Raw genomic sequence first — 25,752 nt, 5'->3', positions numbered from 1 at the left:
AGGGGGCACACCTGCAGAGAAAGCCAAACACCCAGGAATTATATTCAACTCATACCTCTCTTTTACAGAATGAATCGAACGCACTAAATCTACCTACTTGAAACAAATCATCCCTTAGAGGTGCAATGAAGCAACTTGCTATAATGTGTGGAATGTATATTTCCAATACATAATTAAACAAGTGGTACTGGTTCAAGAAGCTGTACTGAACAAACTTGATTATTGTAATGGATATGATATGATAGTGTATTTGTATAGCGCCTATACACATGTGTTTCAAAGCGCTTCAAGGCAGGGAAGGGAGCAAGGGAAAATACAATTACATTCTTATAAGGCCTTCAGACATTAAGAATGAGTAATTAACTATCATACTGGGCCTGACGACATTTCTGATACTTCAAGAGCACTGACAATCAATAAGGGAAAAAGGGGGAGGAGAGGGGAGAGGAACGAACAATAACTTGGATTGGAACTTAGCCTCATGAATCCAATAAAATCAACTCTTTTCAAAAAGGATGGTGAGGCTCATGTTTGGTCTGATGAATTGAGACCATATTCGAAGTCGTATTTTTTTTGTCATCAAAATGCTCGCAGTGGCTCCCAATTGAACCCAGGGTTCAACTCAAGACACTTATGAATGCACAAAATCTGTAGCAAGGAACATAACTGCCAACAAAACTCAACTCACACGATCTGCTTCCAAGGAAACTGAGCTCATCAACAACCAAATAAATGGAAAGACCCAATAACAGCAACAATGGAACACGAAGACTAGCTCCTAACATATGGCCCCACTAGATCTTAGAGAGCAACATAAACTTGCCAGACTCAAGAGTTTGTTGGGCGATAAATCCTTCCAGCAGGCCTTCACAACAGTTTTAATGGGTGGCTCCTCTTAAACAGCTTAAGAAATATACCCACAACCATAAAGAACAGATCACATGGAGCACTAGAGACCATGTCACAGGAATACTATATCTACTCTTCATTTTCACATACCAGATTTCCTCCAATTTTTCCCATTGATCTTCCTGAAGTGAATAGTTCTGTTATGTACATATTCAAATGAGAATACATAAACAAATAAGTTGGACAACTATGATAGAGGCTGATTCACATTTTTAATGAGAATTTAACACCATGTGTAAATAACGCCTCAATATGTCTGAAATTAAGAGTACATACATGGCCTGATTTACATAGTATGGTTCAATAGGGAAACCACTTTAAAACTCGCTTTGTAAAGCAATCCAATAATATTCATTAGCACCCTGGTGGGGGGTGCCAGCCAATCAGGTGGCTAAAAACGCAGGCTTGAACCGCCGGTGCAAGCCCGCTTTCCATACCGCCTGACGGCCGGATCCCCCACTGCCATCTTCCCCCCTCCCTCTGTTCCCTTATTTTTTGGATTTTTTCCCCTTTTGCCACCCCCTCCCCCACTTACCTGTTTGTTGTGAATGCACAGGCTGCCGCAGCAGCTGCTTCCCCGCTTCTCCGGCCACCATGGGAAGAGAAGGGGGTTCCGAAGAGCCCTGCCGTCCCTTTCCATGGCGGCCATCTTCAAAAAGGATTTAATTCATTGAACAAGACGCACTCCTACAATGGTAACCGGCTTTAGTAACTCGGGATGCTAATGGTGTTTAGCACCGTTCCAGCCCATGGAACGGGTGTTAACATGCCAGGTCCCAAATTAAAGGACCGCCGGCCTTTAACACCTGTTCCAGATCATGGAACGGGTGCTTAATGGTACAGTGATAACCATGTTAAAAAAGCACCTGGCCATTTTATGCAAGGGAGCTTACCTACCCATTACATTCGCCCAACAGTTGCCATTTACGCAGCTCTTGTAGTATATCTCATGCACATTTTGTTACATAAATGTATGCACAGGAATAACTTTTAAGTTATAACACACACATTTGAAAAGGTTTGTTGCATGTTCCCCATTTGTAAAAGAGCACTGCTAAATACAGCTCTTATAAAATAGGATTTTACAGTTGTCTGGCACCACGGCATGCAACTGGCAAACATAAGGCATTTAATTCAGCTCTGCAAATGCTACTCCATCAATGCATGAGTCTCCATCCATCTGCAACCAAACTCCGTTTGTATCAAAGGAGGGTTTCTTACTTTACTGGCTCCCATGACTCCCGCTCAAAGCCCCTGTGAATTGATTGTGCAATTGAGGACTCCATGAGGTCGACATATCTAACAACAAGCGGCGCAAACAGGTCTTGAAGATGCTTGTGGAATTTTCCGTTGCACAAATTATCTAAAACAGATAATTAAGAACACAGAAAGGCATTATTAGTCACGATGATAGCACACCATTCTTTTAAAACTACAAGGTTTACAATTCATTACAACACTAGGAAAACGCCAGGCTTAGCATTTCTCATGGTCTTGCCAAGCAGCTGGAATGTTTAAATAACAGACCCCTAGCAGTGATGATCACTTTTCTTTTGGAAGAATTGACATGATTCTTTACACATTGAGTAAACTTCTTAAAGAATGCTCCGTGGCTGCATTGTTATCTAATTTACATTTTGTTTTTCGAGCACTATTAATGTCTAGGTAGGGCTTAGTATATGCTTAAACAATTCATTTTAGAAGCAGTTTGCTTAAGACATGCCTGGTCAGGGAGGGAGGTCAGGGAGGATAGGTCTCAGGAAATCAGTGCTTTGGCCCAACATGCCTAGTAAATATGTACACACTTTACAACAATAAATACAGAATCCCACACTGTCTTTACTTTATGCTGCAGGCAATGTGAAGGTGTTCAGCAGGCTCAGATTACTGAAATTTCATGCGATGAGCAAACAAAATGTGTGTATGCGTAATTGTATTTATATACGTGCAAATGACCTTTGGATGAGCACCAATGCAACTGCACATACTCAAACATCTGAGTAAAATTAACTTGTGCACCAAAAATGTTTTGGACATCTAGCCCCAGATGGTCAAAGCCAGCATTCCATAAAAAGGTGAGGGAGTTGGAAAAGGGAAGATGGTTGTTCCATAGGTGTAAAGATGTTGAGAGATGGAGAATTTGAGGCAGGGTACAGGTAAGAGGAACCTTTGGATTATATGCAAACAAGCTATGAGGCCACCACTCTCTTCGTTTGGGGGTTGGGACTTCCATGTACTCCTTGCCCACTGCTGATAAAGAGTTGAGTTTCAGTCACATCTGTACCCAATTCACAAATATTCCCAATCATTAATTGGATTGGATTTATTTAGAGCTAATTCACCCTTCTATGTTGCGTTTACTTATGGAACATTTTATTGAAAATGCAATGTAGAATTGAACAGGACAAACTGAAATTTTACTGACACATCTTCGGGTACACCCAATTAAATGGTATTAAGAAGTCAAAAACATTCTTAATATTCTGGAAGTGCTTCCTGCACTTGAACAAGAAGCCCAAGTGGGAACTGCACAGTGGGGGAAGTCCACTTGCCTCTCTACGGAATCAGCCTTCTAATGCCCACACAGAGGCTTGACCTCTAGTGACTGGACACATTTTTTTTTGTGCCTTCAAAAAAGCAGGCCAATTCCATCGGTGTCAGTTGTAGATACAGCGGCCGTATTTTTAATGGCAATTTGGATTCAGTGCAGGATAGAAGGCTGCAGAGGCCCCAGATGCAGATATTGTCAGGCTCTTGCTAGAATCTCTAGCTCACTTTTATTGAGCAAGTAAGAACACACACTTATCATATGAAGTACAATAAGCATTTCTGTAGCAATCACATCAAAGCAGGGGGCCTACATGGATGGTAATGGGCCGCCAGTCCCAGCCTAGGCAGGCCTGAGTTACCGGCCTATACACCCCATTGATGAGGTGTGATTGCTAGTTGCACCCCAAGTTTTGCCTGGGATGCAAATCGTTTATTTTCCTTTGGAGATTGGCTGCGCTCATGGCAAAAAAAGAAAAAATGGTAGTGGTCGGGAACGGGAGGAGCACCAGACCAGAGCACAAAGCCAAATGATTTGTTTTGGCGGGGTGAGGAGGTGGGGTGGCAGCAGAGAGTGGCTCCCTTTTGCCTGCCCACATTAAAAAAAAAAATGGCGCCCTCCGAGGTAGGGCCTCGGGTAGCTTGAAAAAGCGGCCAGAGACCATGAGCCTCATTACAAGTCAGCCGGTCCAGAAACAACAGTGGCGGTAAATACGCCCCCACCATTGTTTCCAGACCGGCTGTTTCCGAGTCTTGCAGGCGGGAGGTGTCACTCCCGCCAGGGCTGACCTGGCGGAAGTAACACCACCCGCCTGCAGACGGACATGGAAACACTGGCTCTGTCATAGATGGAACCGGTGTTTCCATGGTCACCATCCCCATGGAGTCCTATGGGATTCCATGGGAATGGGGATTTACAGAATTTTGCCTCCTGAATTACCGGTTCACCAGTGTTGTAATGCCCCAGTGATTCCAGCAATCACAGAGTCGGAATGGTATTACGGGTCTAGCGGCAGCCTGACGGAATTTCCGGCACGGCTACCGCCGGACTCATAATGAGGCCCCATGTATTCTTGTCCGCTGTTCCAGCCACCTGATTGGCTCAACGCCCTTCCCTGGGTGAAAATGAACATTTCTGACGAAGATATAATGGGCTGAAACTCGGTGGTGAAGTTGGTTTTGTGGATTGGTTGCTGCCTAACAGCTGCCGCATTGCTTCCTATTAGGGAAGGCCTACCAGCAGGTAATCATAAGAGTTCAGCATTTTTGTATAAGCAAAGGAGAAGGGAGACTTCAACAACAAGGCAGAGTACAAAGTGCTAATATAGAAGTCTCATGAGAGCAGGAGGCACAATGAGAGCAGGCTCTGAGGAGTATGAACTCGAACGGAGGATGTCAAGAAAGGAAGGCGCCTAACAGCTGCTGCAGAAGACACAGACGCGAGGAAAGAGGATACCATCACACTCAGAAAGGTAAGTGTAATAAACGTTTGCCTGCTTGTGCCTGTTGCAAATGTGATGTACGTAGGGTGTGTGTGTGTCTGTCTGCGTGTGTGTGTGCAAAAAGCAAGCATGTGTGTGTGTGTGTTTGTTGGGAGAGGAGCAGGATATTGGCAGTATGGAAACATTACACAGGCAGCACTAAAAATGTTTTTACATGGCAATGATTGCACACATTTTGTGCAGTGGCATGTTGACATATAGGGCACAATCAGAATACAAGTGGGTACTTAGAATGCAATAGTGACATTTATTCGACACAGCTCAAATATCAATGTTTTGTTGTGGCAATGCTGGTCTATAATGTACAGAACCATCATGAAAGTTTGTTCTTAGAGATACTTGTCCTCATTTACAAAACGTTTTGCACTATGCAAAGTGATTTTGCGCTGCAAAAGTGCACTTTGAGCCGCACAAAATAGATTAACGTGATTTAGAAATCAGACTTTGCGCTGGCCCTTCCTACTTTGCGATCTGATGGAGCGCTTTGTGTGACACATAGTACAACGCGTGGGAAGAGAAAGGGCAAACTAGAAAATACGGGAGGAACATGCAAAATCCTCATTAAATGAGGAAAATGAGGAAGAACCTGATCCAGAAGCAGGTTTTCTATGAATGATTTTGCACCCCAATACCCATGAACATGTGGTGCACTACAGGTGAGAGAGGTGTCCCCCTTCTGTCTACACTCGGGTCCTGAGTCGAGCAGCTCTACACACCGGCCCAGAAACCACTATCCTAGGCCAACTGAGGTTCCACAATGCTGTGATATCGTTATAGTTTAGGGGGTTTCTTACTTAGAGGTGTTCAGTCAGAATCCCACCCATGGTAGCTTTGCCCCATTGGATCCCTAGCCAAGCACACCAAATTTCTGAACTAGCGGTTCCTCTCGTACTGAGCAGGATTACTATTGCAACAACACATCATCAGTAAAGTAAAACTAACCTGACACACAACGGTCTAAACCCAGATCACATTCCCTATTAGTGAGTGACCAATCTCACTCTTGGTGAATTCTGCTCCACAATGATAGGAAGAGCTGACATTGAAGGATCAAAATGCGACGTCTCTATGAATGCTTGGCTGCCACACAACAGTTTTCCCTGTGGTCATTTTCTGACACCTCCTGCTTGAAACCCAAAATGTCAGAAGGATTGTGATTTCACATCTGTATTTATACTAAAAATCGAGATCCAGCAAGCTTTTCCCGTTCGGAACCGTGGGAGGTTTCAGTCCTCCCCGAGCTATTATTTGACAGGTGTACTGCCTCAGTCAAACTACCTACCGGCCCCTGTTCCTGGAGCGGGTCACACCCGGCTGTAGCGGGGGGCTTGGAGCCAGAAGCAACAGCCCCACTGGGCTTGACCCCCTCCTCAATGGGTAAGAGAAAAAAATGATGAGCAGTGGTATTTCACCAGTGGCCTGGCAGTCTCTACTCATCTGACACCTCTCATGTCTCTTCACAGTGCCAGACTAGAGTCAAGCTCAACAGGACCTTCTTCCCTGCTGATTCTGCCAAGGCTGTTCCCTTGGCTGTGGTTCTGCTATGTAGTAGGTAGGGACAGTGGGAATCTTGTTCATCCATTCATGCATGTCACTAATTAGATGACAAGAAATTTGGCTACTTGTACCACTTTTTTGAAGTGGCTAAGACAGTCATAGTTACTCCTGCCATTTACACGCGCTTCAATTAATTTCTCCACTTTGACATTCAAAGCACTGGGCAGAAATCACATTGTTTCAACTCCCACCATGGGCCTTCACAAAGCTTTGTTTTAATTAAACAATTGGATTCCTCAGGTCTGCACCAGTTCAAAATCTGCTGCTAGGCACTGGCAGAGGCAGAAGGCTGGCCCCGAATGTAGGGAGGGGATTGGAGAGAGGTGACCACCCAAGCTGGAGCGATCCACAGGAAGGGCCTGGCTCTCACCTGCAGTCAGCAGGCCCCTACGGGGTGCCTCATCTAGCACAGCACATGGCCATCCCCGCTTCACGCACCAGCCTGACCGACGCATGCCTTAGAGATAATCCTTATCCATAAGTTATGGATCTGCCTTGCTGAATTCCCTTACTTACAGTGTTCCAATATGCCCAAGGCTGTTCACCTTGGAGACCTGCTGCAGATATGGGTACGGCCTGGTGCACGATTCACACTACCTGCCCTTGATTTTCCTAGACCAGCAAGAGCTCACCAGACAAAGCCAGAACCTGAGTACTTTCCAAGGCTAGGTCACCGTTTTTGGGACAAACCCATTCCAGGGTGCCCTGCCCTTCACAAAGAAAATAGAACTGGCCCGGGGCTCCCGCCGCCTTCTCTGGCAACATTTGTGTTACAGCACTGGACCCTGTGAGGGCACCCGTCTCCTCCAGTCTGTGCTCTGAACCAGAGTCACTTTCGATGGGATGAATGCAAAGGAGGCCATCACCCGTCACTTCCAAACAGCATTCGTCCATCTCTTAGAAACGACTGACCTATGTTCAATCTCTATTCAAGTGGTACCCTCCTCCACTTCGGCCTTCAAAGTTCTCATTTTAATATGTGCTACTACCACCAAGACCTGCACCTGCGGCAGCTACACCCAGGCACTCGCCCCGGGTCTAGTACGGTAACCCAAACGTTGAGATCATTTTGGCATGAAGACATCTAATCATTCACTTTAACAGATAAATCTGGGGTTTCCAAGCACCAGCTATCCTGAAGGAAACTTTGGAGGGAACAGCTACTAGAGGGTTTGATTAGTCTTTCATCCCTGTACCCAGGTCAGATGACTAAATTGCATGTCAGGACCACTACAGACCTTCAACAGAGTTCCCTTTGTCTTTAACCTGCTGAGACATAGTTCACAATCTTTCAGGTCCTTTCCCACATGCTTATGCTAAACATCCACAACAAGCAGGCTGGTGGTGTGCCTGTTGCAACGCTATCCCATCTCTACCAGTGCACTGACCATTACCTTCATTGCACCACAGGGTTTTATTTGGCGCCCTGACTCGTGCATGTGTTACACTCATTGGTTCATGTTTCAAGTCAGGTCAGGTCAGGTGGGTAACCGACATCACCACAGACTCTTAGCGCCTTTCATGGGCCTCCCTGCCGGCGGTGCAATTTGGTTGGGGGCACACTGATGACAGTCCACCCCAGTCGACAGTCACACCGGGAGCAGGGGGCCCCATCGCTGCCCTGGCGGCCGGGACAGTTAACAGACAAGGGCACGCAGGTGGTCAATGTCCCTCAGACCCATGGATATGGTGAAATTGCAGTCAGAGGGTTCTAACACTCTCTGCTGGAGCTGATAGCCATCTGCCTGCCCCAGGTGTACCCAGCTGATCCAGACCTGGTCCCGATGCACCACCACAGAGGAAATGTTCCCTGCGGGGGCCAGGAGTGACTAGCTGGCCTTCCCCCAGGGGAGCTGCCATTCTGCTTGACCAACCTACCAACCATGTTGAAGCCTTTGGGCGGGCTGCACAGACCCCACCTGTTTACCTCTTGATGGTTTCAAGCTCTCTTGAACTCTCTCTTCAAAGTTCTTTTGAACTTTCCCTTATGGTACTTGTCGGTTATCAGTTTTGCACCCTTATTTAGCATTAGATGGCGTCTACCAGCCACTTTGGGCTGCATTCCCAAGCAACCTGACTCTGTGACAACCTGATCTCAGCATGCCGGGGGCCACTACCAGCCTACCACCATCCACGTGATGGGCGTCAATCGGAAGGACTTGGCCCCCCTGAGCTATGCTGTGGAGTCAGTCTTCGATACACTACATTTACCCTGTCTGCTGCCGGATGGGGATTAGGTGCTGGGCTCTTCACTCACCATTACTGAGGGAATCCTGGTTAGTTTATTTTGTACTTCTTAGTGAGATGCTTACATTCAGCAGGTCACCGTGACCGATTTGAGGTCATAGTCGGGGAGCCAAAGTTCAGGTGGCTGGCCTCGGGCCCAGGGCTGTTGGAGGGTTGTCCTAGCCCTGTACCTCTGGTGCGGTCACGTCTGCACTGTCCCAATCTGTGCCGAAAAACATCTGGGGAGAGTTGCCCAACAGATGTGGTTGCTAGGCCTGTGCTCTAGGGCCGTCCCATGCAGGCAGCCGTGGGATACCACAGACAGCCACTCACAGCGTGGCCAGCTGCCCCGAGGGAAGGTGCGTCAGGTTTTTAGGCCTCCACCATCACTGGGGTATGCTGGGCGACTGTTCCTCCCAACCCCATGAGGGGTGAAATGGGGAGGCCAGGACACACTGGCAACACGTCTCCACACCATGTACAGGTATCCTGCTTGTCCACCCAGACAATCTTCTCATCCCCCATCAGTGACATCCAGCTCCCCTTTCAGGGGGACAGAGAGGAGGGCTGGAGGCAGTGAGGGGGTTGGATTGGGTGGTACAGCTAGAGTCTTCAAACCCCAGCAGGGCCGCATAGGTACCTGGACAAGTGGGAAGGTCAACCGCTGCACCGGAGAGTTGCCCATTGCTCACCCATGGTAGTGGGTGGCTGGAGCCTTGATGTCTGACTGTCGAGTAGGCCTGGCTGCACCACGGCTCAGAGAGTGCACGCTGTGCCAGGCACGAATCCGCCTGGGGAGGTATCATTCAAGAACAGCCAGTTTGCCCGTGGTAACTGGCTGCCTCCACTCAGGTCTTCACTTCTAAACTGCGGTGCTCCCACCAACACCTGCCCACTGCTGGGTTGCAGAAAGGCTATGGGGCCAGTGCGTGGTTGGGGATGTCCTGGCAGGTTAACCCAACCCGCCAGACGTCCCTGTCCATCTTCTAGGTCACGGACCCTCCTATGGAAGGGTTCAACCACCTGACCCAGACACGGGACTGGTCCGCAGGCCAGATGGTAGAATGATAGTTGCTCCAGGCTGTGGGTGCATGCCTGGGACACAACCGAGGTTCGGCCCGCGGCTCTCCCCAAGGCTGCAACACCATTAATTATCCATCCACAGGTTCACCTACAGAAACCTTGTTATGACTTTTACTCACTCTAGATTGTCAGTTTTTATCGTGTTCTTCGCGCTCCACCAGGGACATTGCCGACCCCAGTGGGGCCAATCCAAGGACCTCACTAAAACATTCCAGTAGGAATTAGTGATGGGTGGTGAGTACAAAGGGCAGGGACTTAATGCAAGCTTATGACCCGCACTTACTGGGAATTCCTCGTTCATGGGAAATAATTGCAATCCCCACTCCCTATTATGAACGGGGTTCAGTGAATTACTCACACCTTTGGGCAAAGGGTATGCACACTCTGATCCATTCAGTTTAGTGTGCATATAGCCCGCACATCTAAGGTCATCACAGACCTGTTACTACTTGATCTCATGTGGCTGAACACCACTTGTCCCTCTAAGAGGTTGAACCGCGACTGCTACAGGCCACATAACTAATTACCATGGAGGAGTGTCTGGAATTAGCCAGACAAATCACTCCACAAAATAAGAACCACAATGAACCACCAACCACAGAATCAGAAAAGAGCTATCAGTCTGTCAATCCTTTCTGTGTCGGGCTGGGTGAGGTTTTCCGTGTTGAGTCAAATTAAGACACATGCTCCACTCCTGTTGGTGCCATTCACCCAATCCATTTAAGTTTTAGCTGTGCATACTCCCCCTGGAACCCAAAGACTTTGGTTTCCCGGATGCTGCTTCGTGGGCCATGGGAATAACGCTGCTGGATCGCTAGTCGGCATTGTTTATGGTTGAAACTTCGACGGTTCTAGAATTTCACCTCTAGCGGCACAATGCGAATGCACCCATATGTCCCTCTTAATCAAGACCACTGTTCCAAAAATCAACAAAATAGAAACAAAATAGAAACAGAGTACTATACCATAATTCGAAGCTGAAGTATTCAGGCGATGGGTCTGATTTGAGCAATGTAATGTTTTCTAAGTAAATGCTTTGGAACCCCAGGGCACTGTCAAGAGAATGAAGGGGGAAGCAAGAGGCAGGGGCTAGGGCCACCAGCTCGATCCCAAGATCTAACTACAAGCTTTTTAACTGCAGCAGCTTTAATATACTCCATTGGAGCTGGAATTACTGCAACTTCTAGCACCCGACTTTCCCGCCAATGGTTCCTCATTAAAAGATTAAAGTGTACTCATCTAATTAGAGGGCCTCGGAAGAGTCCTGTATTGTTATTTGTCATCACTACCTGCCTGAGTTGGCAGGGGGTAATTTGTGCACCTGCTGCCTTCCTCGGATGTGGTAGTCACTTCTCAAGCTCCCCTTCCTGAATCGAAGACTGATTGCCTGTTACCCATGGCCACCATGGTAGGCACAGAAAGCACCATTGAAGGTTGATAGGGCAGACATCCGAATCTATCATCGCTATCATGGGGACGTCTGAGCTGCTCAAACTTATCTAGAGTCCCCAAAGCGGCTCAGTGAGCCCAAATTGGTCTTAGTCTGATATATGCATGTATCCCCGGAGGTCAGTGTTTGTTGGCATGTATTTGCTCTAGAATTACCACAGTTGTCCAAGTAAAAGATTGTTCAATGAGTCATTTCACTGTTTCAACCTGTCTGCTACTGGCAGGATCAACCAGGTAGCTGCAGCTGCTAGAGGGTGGAAACTAGGGGGAGCCGTGTATCTGCTTTGGGCTGACCTTCACACCCTCTTGGCCGTCTGCGGCCCTCAACCATCAGAGCGTCCTTCCACAAACACTTGAGGGGTGGACAGGTCAACCGTATGCGCACTGGCAGCCCAGCCTGCTCGGGGGTGGGAGTAAGGGGAGAGGCTGGGCCCAGGGACAACTTAAAGCCAGAGGAGTTTCTCCACATGCAACCATGGGTGTCATGTTGGGGGTGTCGGCACCACACACAACAGTCTTTCCAAACTGTTGTAGAAACTTGCTCAGTGACCCTGTCGGCTCTGATCTGACCACTGGGGAGCTGCACGGCTGCTTAGACCTCGGTCTACTTGGAGGGGAGAGCCACCCACCTAAGGGTGGCATCCCTGAGGGAGCATACCCTTGCCACGGTCCCATGGCAGGTGGAAGCTAATTGCTTGGAACAACAGCCAAGGCCAGACAAGCAGTCCAATCCTGGATGGACCAAGTGTGCCAAATCAATCCTGTGGAGTGTAGGGAGGCACAAGGTCAGGCCACCCTACTGTCTGCATGCAAGTCAGCTGAAGTTCTTTTGATGGCCAGGCACCCTGCTGCCTGGAACAAAGTTGGCCTCTCAAAAAAGAATTCCCCACAGCTGTGGGCCAGCATATTTGCCCTAGCAGGCCAAGCTCTGCTGTGATATCACATGGGGCATGGTTGTCCAGTGGTTTCCCCACAGAGCCTGGGTTAGGCAGCAAGAACCAAGTGGAGCACAGACTGGACTCATACACACCGTCTACAGTAATCTGCTGAGAAGGTGACTAAGCTTTCTAGTAACAGAGGGGGAGATCTGTTCAAAAGTGTCCAGAGAGTCCTAGGAGACCTGCGGTAGCCTGGGTGTCCCTTCCCCATGTTTTCTACACAGAGTAAGATGGGAGCCTGGCGCACAGCACAGACTCAAGATTTCCCAGCACGAGCTAACATTTCCAATTGCAGCAATCAGGACTGTCTCGTTTCTCCTGAAAGTCTCTTGCCTTTGAGAGCCCGATGTATCCAATAACAAAACAAACACAAAATTCTCTTGGCAGTTCACGTCGGGTGATGGTTTCACTCCTGGGTCTCCCCTCACCTGGAGCTGACCCTTCTCTTAGACAAGTGGGGCAATGTACTTCTCCTGTTTTACAGCGTCTCTTGGTTTCTCCCTCCGTTGGGCTAGGATTCCAAAATGACCAGCGGGACAGTGTAGTTCTCTTGTACATCCTTAGCGTCTCAATGGGCCTCATTGCAAGGTTGGCGGTCCGGTAATAACTATACCGGTAAGGCATTACCGGCATCGTTTACCAGACCGGCCCTTCACGACCTGCAATGCCAGTCCTACCAGCATTGACAGGGACACACTGTGGCTGTGCACCACTGTACCGGCATTCATGCCGGCGTGCGGGCCCTGTGCCAGTAACACCGGCATGCCGCAAGGAAGAGGACATTACGAGTCGCACGGACATGCGCATACCGGCATCCAGAAGGGCCACCAGGATGCCGGCAACACCGGCATCAGGGATCACCCGTTAATAGCACACTGCTGTGTTCCCAACTGCCACAGGTGCACACAATCAGCACAGGTGGAGACAATGGAGCCTGGCCCTGCACAAAAGGAGCACACCCACACACCACACCCCTGCCAAGACCAAAATGATTCCACTTGCAGTGTGATACTGGAGCTGGAGTACATGCATGAACTGTTACTCCTTGAGCAGGCAGTACACCAGGGATTACAGAGGAGACGCAGGAGGAGAAGGAGGGTGAGACTGGCCCAGCAAATCCCACCAGTGCAGGCAGTGGTTCCCCGCAGGCAGCCACCAATCCCACGCATAAGAGCCATTCCATTCAACTTAACCCCAGCACAGATCCACAGCCTGTACCGCCTAGACAGGGACACCATCACCACCATAGTTGATCTAATACATGAAGACTTGGTCAGCCTGATCAACATCCGCACCGCCATCCCCCCTCTGCTGAAGGTGGTGTTTGTGCTCCACTTCCTGGCCACAGGCACCTACCAGCACACAGTGAGGCAGCTGCATGGCCTCTCGCAACCATGTTTTTCCGGTGTGCTAAACCAAGTGCTGGGTACACTCCTAAAGCATGCAAGGGCCTACATATCCCTACCACGGACAGCACAGGAGGCGAATGACACCAAAATTGCATTTCATGTACTGGCAGGCATGCCCAATGTCATTGTTGCCCTCGACTGCACCCACGTGGAGTTGGTAGTCCCGCATGCCGTGGAGGTGGTGTACTGCAATCGGCAGCTATACCACTCCATCAATGTGCAGAAGGTGTGTAATGCCAGCAAGATGATAACACATTGCCCACCCACAATGCTGTTGCTGCCTGCTGGTATACTCCTAGCTACAGTTAATTGGAGTCAGGTGTGAATAGTTGTCCCTCCCTGCCTGACTCTGCCTGACTTCGTTATTGGGACAACATGGAGACTGCCATTCGGAATCCATTGCCCATGGATTCCTATGGGTAATCCTCCTGACTCCCATCTGCCTCTTCCTCATCCCAGTCCGTGTGGATTTTAATGGGGGAATGGAATTATGGGAGTAGAATTGTGGAGAGGTCAAATTTGTTTTAGGTTTTAGAGGTAATTTGGATTTTCCCTGTTGTTTTCTCCATCTTTTCTGTGAGGGAAAGTACTGGGGTGCGGGGGGATTTTGGGGACAACATCCCATAAAGACTGCTGGGATATCGGGTAAGGGGGCATTGGAAACATTTGAATACTGCATCTCGCCTAGCGTATTCCCATTAGAATGACCCCGGGCTCCTATACTCTGGTGATCCTCCCGCACTGGTCCACCCCCAGGGTCTGGATCCAAAGGCGATGGGCGTGCCCTGGCCACCCGAATAGAGTATCCGCGGGGTCCAAATGGGAGAATACCCCTAGGTTTCTCACAATGCTAACTATAATAATGGAAATGAATGTAGGAGTAACAATAGTGCTGATACAAGTTTTAGTGATGATTATAACAGGTACAATACAACAACTAATGTATGTGCACAATTGGCAATGGGGGAAAGAGTGCAGAGGTTGATTTCATCAAGTCAAAGATTATCTAATAATTCGAAAAATATGATGTTATTTTCGATAGCACTGTTAAGGCTGGAACCCCTGAGAGTGCGTATAGAATAATAAAAAGAGAAGTATGAAACAAGTACGATACGCATCAAGGGCTGGGTTTGGATGCGGTTGAGGATATTCTTCATCCCGAGTTTACCAACTCATGATATACTGGCATTAATGGTGTGCGGGAAAAATGCTGTGAATGGAAGCTGTTATGTAGATTCACTTATTCCGCACATGCCAGGGGCTCCCAAGGCGTTAGTACCACAAGCAGTCCCAATTTTAGAGGCACAATGCCTAGTTCATCTTGCGCTATGCAGTATAAAAGGACAGTTTCAGGCACATAGTGTGCAACTGCAAATGGTGGGTCCAGATCTTGTGAAGTGCAAAGATATGTCTGCATTGCTTGCTGAAATAGCTGAAGAATACAGGCTCAGCAGAATCCTTTTCGCATATTTACGTTTTCCGGGAGTGCAGGCCGCAGAACATGCCAAAAGGTTGCAGATCGTGAAATGGGAGCTAGTCCAGCTAGCAAACGATAGAGAGAACAGGTTCAACGTGATCAAGGTTGAGTTGTGTGCATTAAGACATATGATGATGCAAAATCGATATGTGTTGGACATGTTAACAGCAATGGAAGGGGGATTTGCAAACAATGTGGTGATTCCTGCTGCACATTTGTGCCTCCAGAGGATGCAGAGAACACATTGTTATCCCACATCCTTGCAGCTGTCCAGGGCATGGGTGTTTGCATGAAGAAGAAGGGAGGAGTACAGGACATTGATTGGTTTACCTTGGCATTCAAATGGGCCCCGTCTTGGCTCAGAGCAATCTTGAAGATGTTGATGCCCATTATCGTGTTCACCCTAGTCCTATCCTACACCTGCCAACTAGGCCTTCAATGTTGTGCTTGTGCGGCACCCCATAGCGCAGGAAAAATGATATGAATTGGGATTCCAAAAGCACCTCGCAAAACAAAAGATAGTGAAGCACAGACTGATATCCCACAGAGTGGCACGGAGTATGAAATGTTCCCTCTCCTGTATGGAGATGAAGTTGACCATTCATACCACACTATCATTATTCCACCCCCTGATCTAGAGAATTACACAGAGGTTTGTGTGGACCTGGCGGTGGAGGCGGGATGCATCTATAACACTTGCTTACCTGAAGAGGATGCGCGCAGGGGGAGGGTCTGCGGTCAGTATGTAGGGCCTGGGTGCCAATAAAGGGAACACCGCCATATGTGGAAGCAGAGCGGAGGGAGGGGGAGTGCAGATGTATGGCGTTTGGTACTGTAGAAGTAACAAAAGGTGGGAACGTTGGGAAGAGGGAAGCCCCGTGCTTTAGAGTGAGGCGAGATACATCTGTGAAGACCTGCTCTCCAACCTTGACTCTAACATTCCCTCTATCCTCATTCTACTTGATCTCTCCTCTGATTTTGATACAGTCAACCATACCACCCTGCTCAATTGTCTCCATGACAACCTGGGTATCACCGATCAGGCTCTGGCCTGGTTGACCTCTTTCCTCTCTGATCGTCCCTCTCAGGTACAACTTGGGTCCTTCCTATCTTCTATCTCCCTCTCTACCTGTGGTGTTCCCCAGGGGTCTAACCTCTACGCCTGCCTTTTCAATCAATACCTGGCAACTCTTGCCTACTGCATTTCCATTTTATGATCAATTTTCCAGTGCTATGCTGATGACACCCAACTCATTTTCAGGCTTCCTTCAGCCACCTCCTCTCCTTCCCTCATCTCTGATTGCCTAATCACCATTCAAAATTGGTGTGCTGCCAATGATCTTTGTCTAAATGCCAACAAGACTGAGATCCTCCTCATTGCCACACCTTCACCATCCTTTCCCCTCACTCTCTGGCCAGCCTCCCTTGGCCCTCCTCCTACTCCCACCTGTGAGCAGAAGAATCTCATGGTCATCTTTGACTCTACACTGTCCTTCCCCTCACACATCCCTGACGTCTCTAAAAAATCTAACTTCTTACTGCACCTCCTCAGAGGTACTCTGCTTTTCCTCTCCTTCCCTCAGAAGCTCACTGTCTCCCAATCTCTGGTTCTCTCCAAATTGGACTACTGTAACAGCCTCTTTCTAAATCTACCTGCCTCCACTCTCTGCCCTTTACAACTAATCCAGAACAGGTCTGCAAGACTTGTCCTTCTCCTCAAGCCCTGGGATTGTATCGCTCCAGCTCTGAAATCCCTCCATTGGCTCCCAGTGGATGCAAGGATTACATGTAAAACCCTCTGCATTGTCCACAAGGCTTTCTGGGGCCTGGGTCCAAAATACCTTCAACTACCCCTCCATAAATACCTCCTCTACTTCTAACTGCCTCAGGGTCAGTCGTTTTTCAAAGAAATGTGGCAAGCGCAGATCTCTACCTTTGGATGGGGCCTCCCTTTGGAACAGCCTCCCTGCCACTTTGAAACTTGAGGAGAACCATCTCGTGTTCCAGAAGCACCTCAAGACCTTCCTCTTCGGCTCTGCCTTTTCCCCTCTTCTCCCCTGCTGATCTGTCCTCTCTCTCGGCACTGTGCACCTGACCCTCTCTGTCCTTCGGGCCCAGGTACACGGTCACCCTGCAACCCTCCTCTACTGCGTCTGGGCCACCAGTTGCACTGAGGTCTGTATCTGTACCCATGCAGTCCCCCACCTACTTTTGTTCTGCACTTATCAGATATACCCTATCTGATAAGTGCAGAAGAACCTAGCAGAATAACCTAGCACTTGCCACTTGCTGGCTGCACTACCACTGTTTATCGCCTTTATTTATTTATTTTACTTATTAATATTTATTTTGTTCTGCACTTTCCACTTCTCCCCCTTTCTATGCACTTTCCCTGTTGTTCCCTTTCCCATGCACTTGCGCGATCTTAATGTCACTGGGCCTAGTAAGAACGTTGTTTTTTGTTCTCCCCTGTTCTCTTCCCTTTGCCTGGTCGCGCTCTGAAACACTTGTGTAAGAGCGCGATATAAATAAAATATAATTTCATGTAATTTGAAGCACTATGATGGGCCAGGGGTTAGGGGGTACAGGGAAAGGACCATCCCCAATATAAAGGACCCCATCTAAGTATAAGAAAATATAATCAACCCACAAAGTATAGTACAGGGCACGAGCAACATGACTAGATTTGCGTCGATGTTAGAAATCATAGTTAAGAGACAAGGCCTGCTTGGCGAATGCAGCATTGCATGCACTTGGCCCAAACTGCAAGACGGGGGAAATATCCAGCCATGCCCGAGCTCCCATGAGGACAGCCCACACCCCATACGCCACAACGCCTATTCATTGTTCTAACAGTGTTGCTAAGATGTGTTTTTTACTCAAGAGGAATGTGCCCTACAAGGCCGCGATAAGAGACCAGTGCCTGGTGTGCACGTTATCTCACACTGCCCAAAGCATGACCCGGCACATCCCCAGGCAATCATGAGTTATAGCCCACATAACTAACTGAGCCCTAATACCCCAGAATTCCATGCCAGCAGGTGTCCTCTGACCACCAACCCTAAAAGTCCTGAATGTTCAAAGAGTACGTACATTGCATGCCTTTTAATTACAATCATGTGATTTGTATTGTGAGGTGCTGGGAGGGATAAATTATAATGCAAAATGAGGGCTGAGATTCTTGGAGCCAGATGACGCAGAACGGAGTGGATGAAATGTGTGGGTGGAGGTCAGAGTTCCCCAGAACCTCCTTTGAGCCACCCTAAAATCTGTCAGGTACACAGAATAATGACAAAGTAGTATTGTGATAGGAGTGCAGTTAATTTGTTCTTTGACCTTTGATGTGAGAAGAAGATGATCCCCGGAGCACCCACGTGATGGAAGACGGATGGACTGGGCTGGAACCAATGACCTAGCATTTCTTATGTAGCAGGCAGATCATATATAGGCGCACACTAACCAGCTGTTCGGGTTTATACCGTATATGTTGAGTTATAAGTGAAGATGTTTTTCTTTATAAGATTTTGCTTGTACTACTTTTTGGGAGAACGATCTTAGCACCAGAGTCCTTTGCTTTTTCGCTCATCTGTGTATGAGATTAAAACTTGTTATCCTTACAAGATGGACTTGGGTCTTTCTTCCCTAGTCGGATGTATTCTTTTTCCTCGTCATTCTTTTTCTCCCCATTAGTGCACACGTCTCAGGCCCAGTGTGATTCTCTTTCTGAATATTTTCACACTAATGTATCAGGCATTCTTGCCAACATTTCTGCTGGTGAACAGGTGATGGTGACCACCTCCTTTGGTGAGGGTCCTCCCACGGAGAGCAGTAGCTGGAACGGGTTTCCAGTATTCAGGCCTATGACATCTACCAAGCTGTTGAGCGTCTGACGTCTGCCACCCCATCTGAACCTATTTCTTTGGACATTCTTAAAAAGATCTTGTCAGATATAGTGCCTTGCATTGTAGAGGTGGTTAACGCCTCTTGCCGTGATGGTGTGGTGCCCTCAGAGCTAAAACAGGCTACAGGGTTTCCACTCTTGAAGAAACCCTCTCTGGACTCTCTGGTACTGGCAAACTTTCATCCTATCTCAATGCTTCAGTTTTCTATAAAGCTATTAGATTCTCTTATTGCTCTCCTGCTTTTCTCAGTTTTGGAGTCATCTTCACTCTTTGTCCCTTTTCAGTTGGGTTTCTGCGCAGACCAGGGTAATGAGAGTGTCCGTAGTCGATGATTTGACCATGTTGACTGATCAGGGTGGTGTGGGACACCTAATATTATTAGATATGTCAGCGCCATTTGACACAGTTGACCATGCCGTTCTGTTATCTAGCCTACAGGATATATGCTTCTCTGGCCCGGTCCTGGCCTGGTTCTCCTCCTTTCTTACTGATCATGGCCAATCTTTTTCTCTACCTTCCCATTTACTCTGATTCTTTCTTGCAGAGTTCCTCAAGGTTCGGCCTTGACCGCCATGTTGTTTAATATCTACATTCAGATTGTGATTCGCCTCATCAGTTTCTTTGGATTTCGGTGCTACTCTTAAGCCGACGACACTCACATCCTGGTCCTTATGGATCAGGAACATGATGCAGTGGTTGCAAAGTTTTGTGAGAGTCTGTCGGCAGTAGGAAACTGGAGGAGTGTGAATTGGCAGGAGCTGAATGGGGACAAGACCAAAGTCTTGGTGGTGGGTTCTTCTCTGATCACGATGGAATGGTCGGGGTCTTTATGGCCTTCAACTTTGGGTGACTGTCTTACTCCGGTGAAGGTGGTTAAGAATCTTGGGGTCTTTCTGTCTGCCGATTTGTCTATGTCCCTGCAGATTAGTGCTGTTTGTAAGACTATCCATTTCATTCTCAGGGTTCTTTGATGTGTCTTTCCTTTTTTGCTGGAAAAGCTGCAGCTCCTAGTGGTATGCTCCTTGATTATCAGCCGGCTGGATTATGGCAATGCACTCTATCTGGCACAACCTCTTAGGGTGGTGCACCATCTCCAATTGCTGCAGAATTTAGCGGCAAGGATGGTGACTGCGTCACCCTATGGTGCTCATATAGGTCCGGTACTTAGGGCACTGCATTGGCTCCCCGTGGCCCAAATAATCCAATTCAAGGCCCTGTGTCTAGTACATTGTGCTTTCTTTAAACAAGGACCTTAATAGTTGTAGATTAAGTTCCCTCCACCTGTCCCTGGTAGACCCTTACGGTAAGTAGATACTAAAGTATTAGCCATCCCAAAGATACGTAGGGCCTGCCTTGGTGGGCAAGCATTTTCTTATGCGGCCAGCCGGCTCTGGAATGAGCTACCTGCTGACCTGAGAGCGGAAATGGGTCATTTTAAATTCAGGAAGCCTTTGAAAACATGCTTGTTCTAAGGTCCCCTGTTATGGTCCATATCTCTTTGCTATTCTCGCACCAGGATGTCTTCGGGTGATAGTGTGCGTAACAAATTGCCTTAACATAACATAACATAACATAACATAACATTCTCTCTGGTGTGAGTGTTCAGGGCCTTCCCTTCATTTTTACCACTTGAAATTAGCTTAGTAATAAAACCTACCTTACGTGGTAACTAATGGGAACTCAAACAAAAAAGTTGGCTGATAGGTAATGATATTTATCATTGAGGTACGGTTTCTCATAGGGGTCTCAGAGAACTGTTCACATGACTCATTATGCTAGCACCAGGTTTCACATTCACAATTCAATAAATGAAACCTAGCACTTTGAAATGCATTTAAAATGCTGACTGTGTCTTTGTGTTACTTAAGTGTTTTTGAAAAATTACAACTGTTCTGACAGAGACCAAACATGATATTGAGGTAAATATGTTAAAAATTAATAAAAACAAAAATACAAAGAACTAAGTTCAAAATAATTGCGCATATTCATACCACATGTCCTGAATCTGTGAGGGTCATGTAAGTCTAGGAATCTGTATCTCATTGATATATCATGTTTCTGCCATGAGATATGGGACAAAGAAAGAGTATGAGTCCAAAGTGTACAGCCTGATTTTGTCACGTGCAGAAATATGATCAACCTATTGAAAATATTTTGTGTTCTTGATGGGCGTGTCAGCCTGTTTAGAAAACCAATGAAAAGATTACACCAATCAAAAAGTGCTTTGTTAATATGGCATATTGTTGGAATATAACACATTATATAAGCAGAAACACACAGGCAATCGGGAGAAGAGCTCTGTGATTGAGAAGGTTGCAGAAATGCTGTCCCAAAAGGCTGTCCGAAACGGAGGAGTGCAGAGCTTGGATACTAACTAGAACAGATTTTACCTGAGGCAGATCTGATTTCCTAAAAATGGGAGAAAATAGAAGAAAGAGACCAGAAGGAGAGTAGCTGCTTGGGAGATTCTTTGAAAACTCTGAGGGTCCATCCTGACTCTTTAATTAAAAATAATTATCCAAAATTGAGTATAAAAAATCACCATTGTAATTCGAAAAAGGAACTGTAGCACCATTACTCTGCTAAGTCCCATCAGTGGGTGGACCGCAGGGTAATGTTGCTAGTGGGGACGAATTGTAGAACACACAGCAATGTCATTCTGTGCATAGCACACAGTGGCTTATAAATTATCACGAACAGAATAGGAATAAAATGTTGTTCGACCTTGGAGAGATGCAAAGTGCATGCAGCGGGAAGCAAAGCTAAAGAAAGCTGGAAGCCTGTGGTGGATCACAGAAAAGGAACTGCTGTGACCAGGCGAAGCTGCAGAGGGAGGCCCAAACTATGAGAGATGCATTGGAGGGAGGTGGGAGCAAAGCCACTGAGAGCCACTGTGGAGACGGAGCGAGGTGCGGCACAAGAGAGAGGGAACTTGTGGAAGCTGGAAGCCTCATTGGAACACCGTAAGCACCGACCGGTGAGGCAACCTGGGCAGGGGGACAACGGGATGGCAGGCAGACACACAAAGCTTGTTAGACCTTTAAATTAATGTCAATATGAATGAAGGCAAGTACGTTTTGAATATCAATCCAAATGAAAAGAAGCAAACACTTTCTGAATATCAATCTGAAATGAAAGGAGGCCTTTTTGATGACTCATTTGAAAGATAGCAAGTGCAGTTGAACGCAATCTGATTGAAAGCAGTTTTGTGCAATTCCCTGATAAAAAGGAACTGTGTCATTTGAGAGAACAATCATTGGCAAGGGACAAAAGAATATAAGGAACTGTGTAACTTGAGAGAACAATCATTAGCAAGTCCCTTAAGATATAAGGAACTGTGTGACCTGTGAGAAAAAACCATTGGCAAGCATCATAAGAATATAAGTAATTGTGTAACTTGCGATAACACGCAACGGCAAGAGTCCTGAGAATATGTGAAAGTGCAACAAGTGAATGGTGGCAAAACAGGCAGGGATAAAGCATCATGAGTATGTAAAATGAGAATAAGTCAAGCACCACTGTCAAGATGAAACAGTGGCAATGTGCATATGAAGGAGAAGCATGTAAGGTGTGTCAGTTGCATGACCTGTAATAGGGGGACTGTGTTGTTATATTATATCATATTACATCTGATATTTACAAGTCTTCGTGTGTCTAATAGCATCAGTTGAAGTAAAGCGTGATGCTCTTCAGTAGAATCAGCACATCCCCAGACTGTATAACCTCTCTTTACTTATCCAAGCACTAAATCATTTTAACCCAAGGAAAGCCTGAATGTAGGTTGAGAGGCTCAACCCTGGCTTGAATTTTACTACTCATGAGTAAACTTTGATCTCTATTCAAATGTTTCCCCTTTAAAGAGATTGAAAAAGCATTCAAACCTAATTTATTGCTGACTTAAGATACATACAGGCCGATTCATGGAATGAATGTGCGCTGAAATTTTCGGCGCAAGCGTGCGAAAGCGTGCGAATTGCAGCGCAAGTGCGAAAATTGCATCGAAACCCATGCACAGCGATTCATGGAAGTTCATGTGCGTGTAAATCCCAGGATGTGTGCCAAAATTCTGCGTGGCGCACGCTGGCGCACATGTCTCCAAACAGCGTGCGCTATGCGCACAGCGAAATCGCACACAACAAAAGTAGGCAGAACAGGGGGCGTGACACGCGGAATGGGGAACAATGTGTGAATATGTGGGCGTCACGGGGGGAAGTACAGGAGGCAAATGCGTGGAACGCCCACACACACGTTCAAAACACATATTCATGGAATCGAAAAGGGCTAACACGTGCGCCAAAGAAGACGCGCTAATCCGGAAACACGTACGCCAGCAGAAAGCAGGCGTACGTGGACCCGCGCAGCATAAAAGTGCGCGCAAACAACAACAAGCTCAGACGCCAGGATGAATATACCGTTCCTAGCAGCAGTGGTTGTGGGCTAGCGCAGGAGGAGGAGCAGGATAGTCAGGCCCAGAATTTTTACACCCAGAACCAGCCTTTTTGGGATGCCTGATGACCAAGTGTATGGGAGGTACAGGTTTCCACCTCACATAATACTCGACCTGGTCAGTGAGTGGGAGGATGACCTCACATCACCCACCCTGTGCTTCCAAGCACTCAGCCCCCTGGAGAAGGTCCTCAATGTACTGCACTTCTTGGCCACTGTATCATTTCAGCGGACATCTGCTATAGTGGAGGGGGGGGTGTCACAGGCCACGCAGTCATGCTGCCTACACCAGGTGCTGGCCATCATGACTGCACGTCCATTAGTCCGCAGGCATATATACCTGCCCAGAACACCTGCAGAAAGGCAGGCTGCCATCCAGGATTTTTACGGGGTGGCACAATTCCCCAAAGTACTAGGTGCCATTGATTGCACCCATGAGGCTCTACGTCCCCCCAGGGCATCTGAGCACATCTACAGAAACCGCAAGCACTGGCATTCCATCAACGTCCAGGTAGTATTTGATGCCAAGGGAATCATCACCTCAGTATATGGCAACTATCAAGGGTCCACCCACGACAGTTTCATTTACAGAATGTCAACCCAAAACCGGGACCTAGAAGCTGGGCGGCATGGCGATACATGGCTGCTTGGTGAGTATAAATGCCTCTGCACATGCATGCTTGTCACATACTGAGTAATGTCACAACCCCACTAACGATACCTATCATCACCTCCCCAGGGGTGAGTGCCTACCCTCTGAGCACCCACATGATGATGCCAATTCGGAACCCCACCACGTTCGGAGTGCTCAAGTCACGCTTTCGTTCCCTTGACTGGTCTGGTGGGCAGCTACTATACGCTCCCCCAGTAGTGTGCAGGATCATAGTGGCAGCATGTGTCCTGCACAATGTTGCAACACGCCGGGGCCTGCCGGTGGACATGGTGGTGCCCCCACATCTCCAACCACATGCACGCCCGCTGCGCATGGGAGGGGAAAGGGCACGTGGTGAGGCAGCCCGTACGCAGCTGGTGGCTAATTACTTCACCTAAAATCACACCCATGCGGAGTGCACACAGCCCTGGCACATACCAGCTGACAATCAATGATGATGACATAAGGGACAGTCAACTATCACTACCATACCAGCCTAAGATTGGTCACCTGGAAGTGCTACATTGTCTGCATCCCCACCTACTTAAAGACAACCAATGATGTGTGATAAAAAGACACACATATTCATGCTGCATGAATGACTACCCCCTTGCAAAATACAACATGAAACTAGTGCCATCTCACCCAACACCTCCCTATCTCAGCTAACCAACACACCATGGCATGTCATGCAATGTGAAAGCAACCAAATGAATGCACAACACATGACACAAGTGTCACAAAGTGCACTGTCCGAAATGGAAACAGGCCACAGACAATATGCTCCCAGTAATCAATAAGAAACAGCACACATGAACAAATACTAATCAGCAACACAATACAGAAACACAGGATGAAACATTGGCAAAATATGACAGTACAAAATCAAAGTAGTGCAACTCTTAAAACCTGAATACACCAGCACATCGACCCCTTCCAACTGTACAGTGTTACTGCCATGCAAATGTCTCAGTGTACTGCGTATAACATGAACTCCATCTGCAAAGTAGACGGCCTTGTGAAGACATGAGGAAGGAACCTGCAAATTAGGAGGAAGACATGGATGCACAAGCACATATCAATACACCATGAAGTGTACAAAACAACAACAATATCCACTAGGAATGTCTACACAGTATTGACAACAGACTGCCCACACAGCTCATGGGAGCCCAACGTCACTGTGTAATTCACTGTCACTTGGTCACACCCTTTGCAAGCCCATGGAAACGGGAAGCAGGAGGGGTGTGTGTCTCACGTACCCAAGCATCTAACCCAAACTCAGGACAAGCCTGCATGTGCCCAGCCGGAATACAGTGGATCCCCATGGGAGCCACACAAGGCAACACACTGTAAAACAAAAAATAAATAATCAAAAATGGCCATGTGGGGGCCAGGGAGGGTGGGGGAGGCCACCCAGGAGGTTCGAGGACAGGGTGGACACCAACACCCACATGCATGGATGTTGCGAAAAAAAAAATACCTCCTTGGGCTCATGGCCTGCACGGCTATGCCATTGTGGGAGAACTGCTGTCGCTCTCCTCACCCTCTGCCGCTGCATCAGGAGGTGGTGGCACTATGGGAGGCAGCCCACACAAAGCCCTGGTATGGTCCTCCATGACAGCAAGCATGCAGGTATGGAAGGTCTCATTCTG

At 47.6% G+C, this 25,752-nt stretch overlaps 1 protein-coding gene across 24 annotated transcripts in view; it reads right to left on the bottom strand.

Moving 5' to 3' along the window:
• The window catches only part of CADPS (calcium dependent secretion activator), a 2,044,505-nt gene that overhangs the window by 706,836 nt on the left and 1,311,917 nt on the right, over positions 1–25,752 (bottom strand). For all 24 annotated transcript variants that reach the window (XM_069643727.1, XM_069643719.1, XM_069643721.1 and 21 more), the window contains one exon: positions 2,131–2,272. In XM_069643727.1, the coding sequence (XP_069499828.1) occupies positions 2,131–2,272 (142 nt within the window). The remainder of the gene's footprint in view (positions 1–2,130; positions 2,273–25,752) is intronic.

This window comes from Ambystoma mexicanum, chromosome 2p (assembly GCF_040938575.1).
Source record: "Ambystoma mexicanum isolate Mex_15411 chromosome 2p, UKY_AmexF1_1, whole genome shotgun sequence".
NCBI classification, from domain to species: Eukaryota; Metazoa; Chordata; class Amphibia; order Caudata; family Ambystomatidae; genus Ambystoma; species Ambystoma mexicanum.
This window is presented reverse-complemented; position numbering and strand designations above follow the sequence as displayed.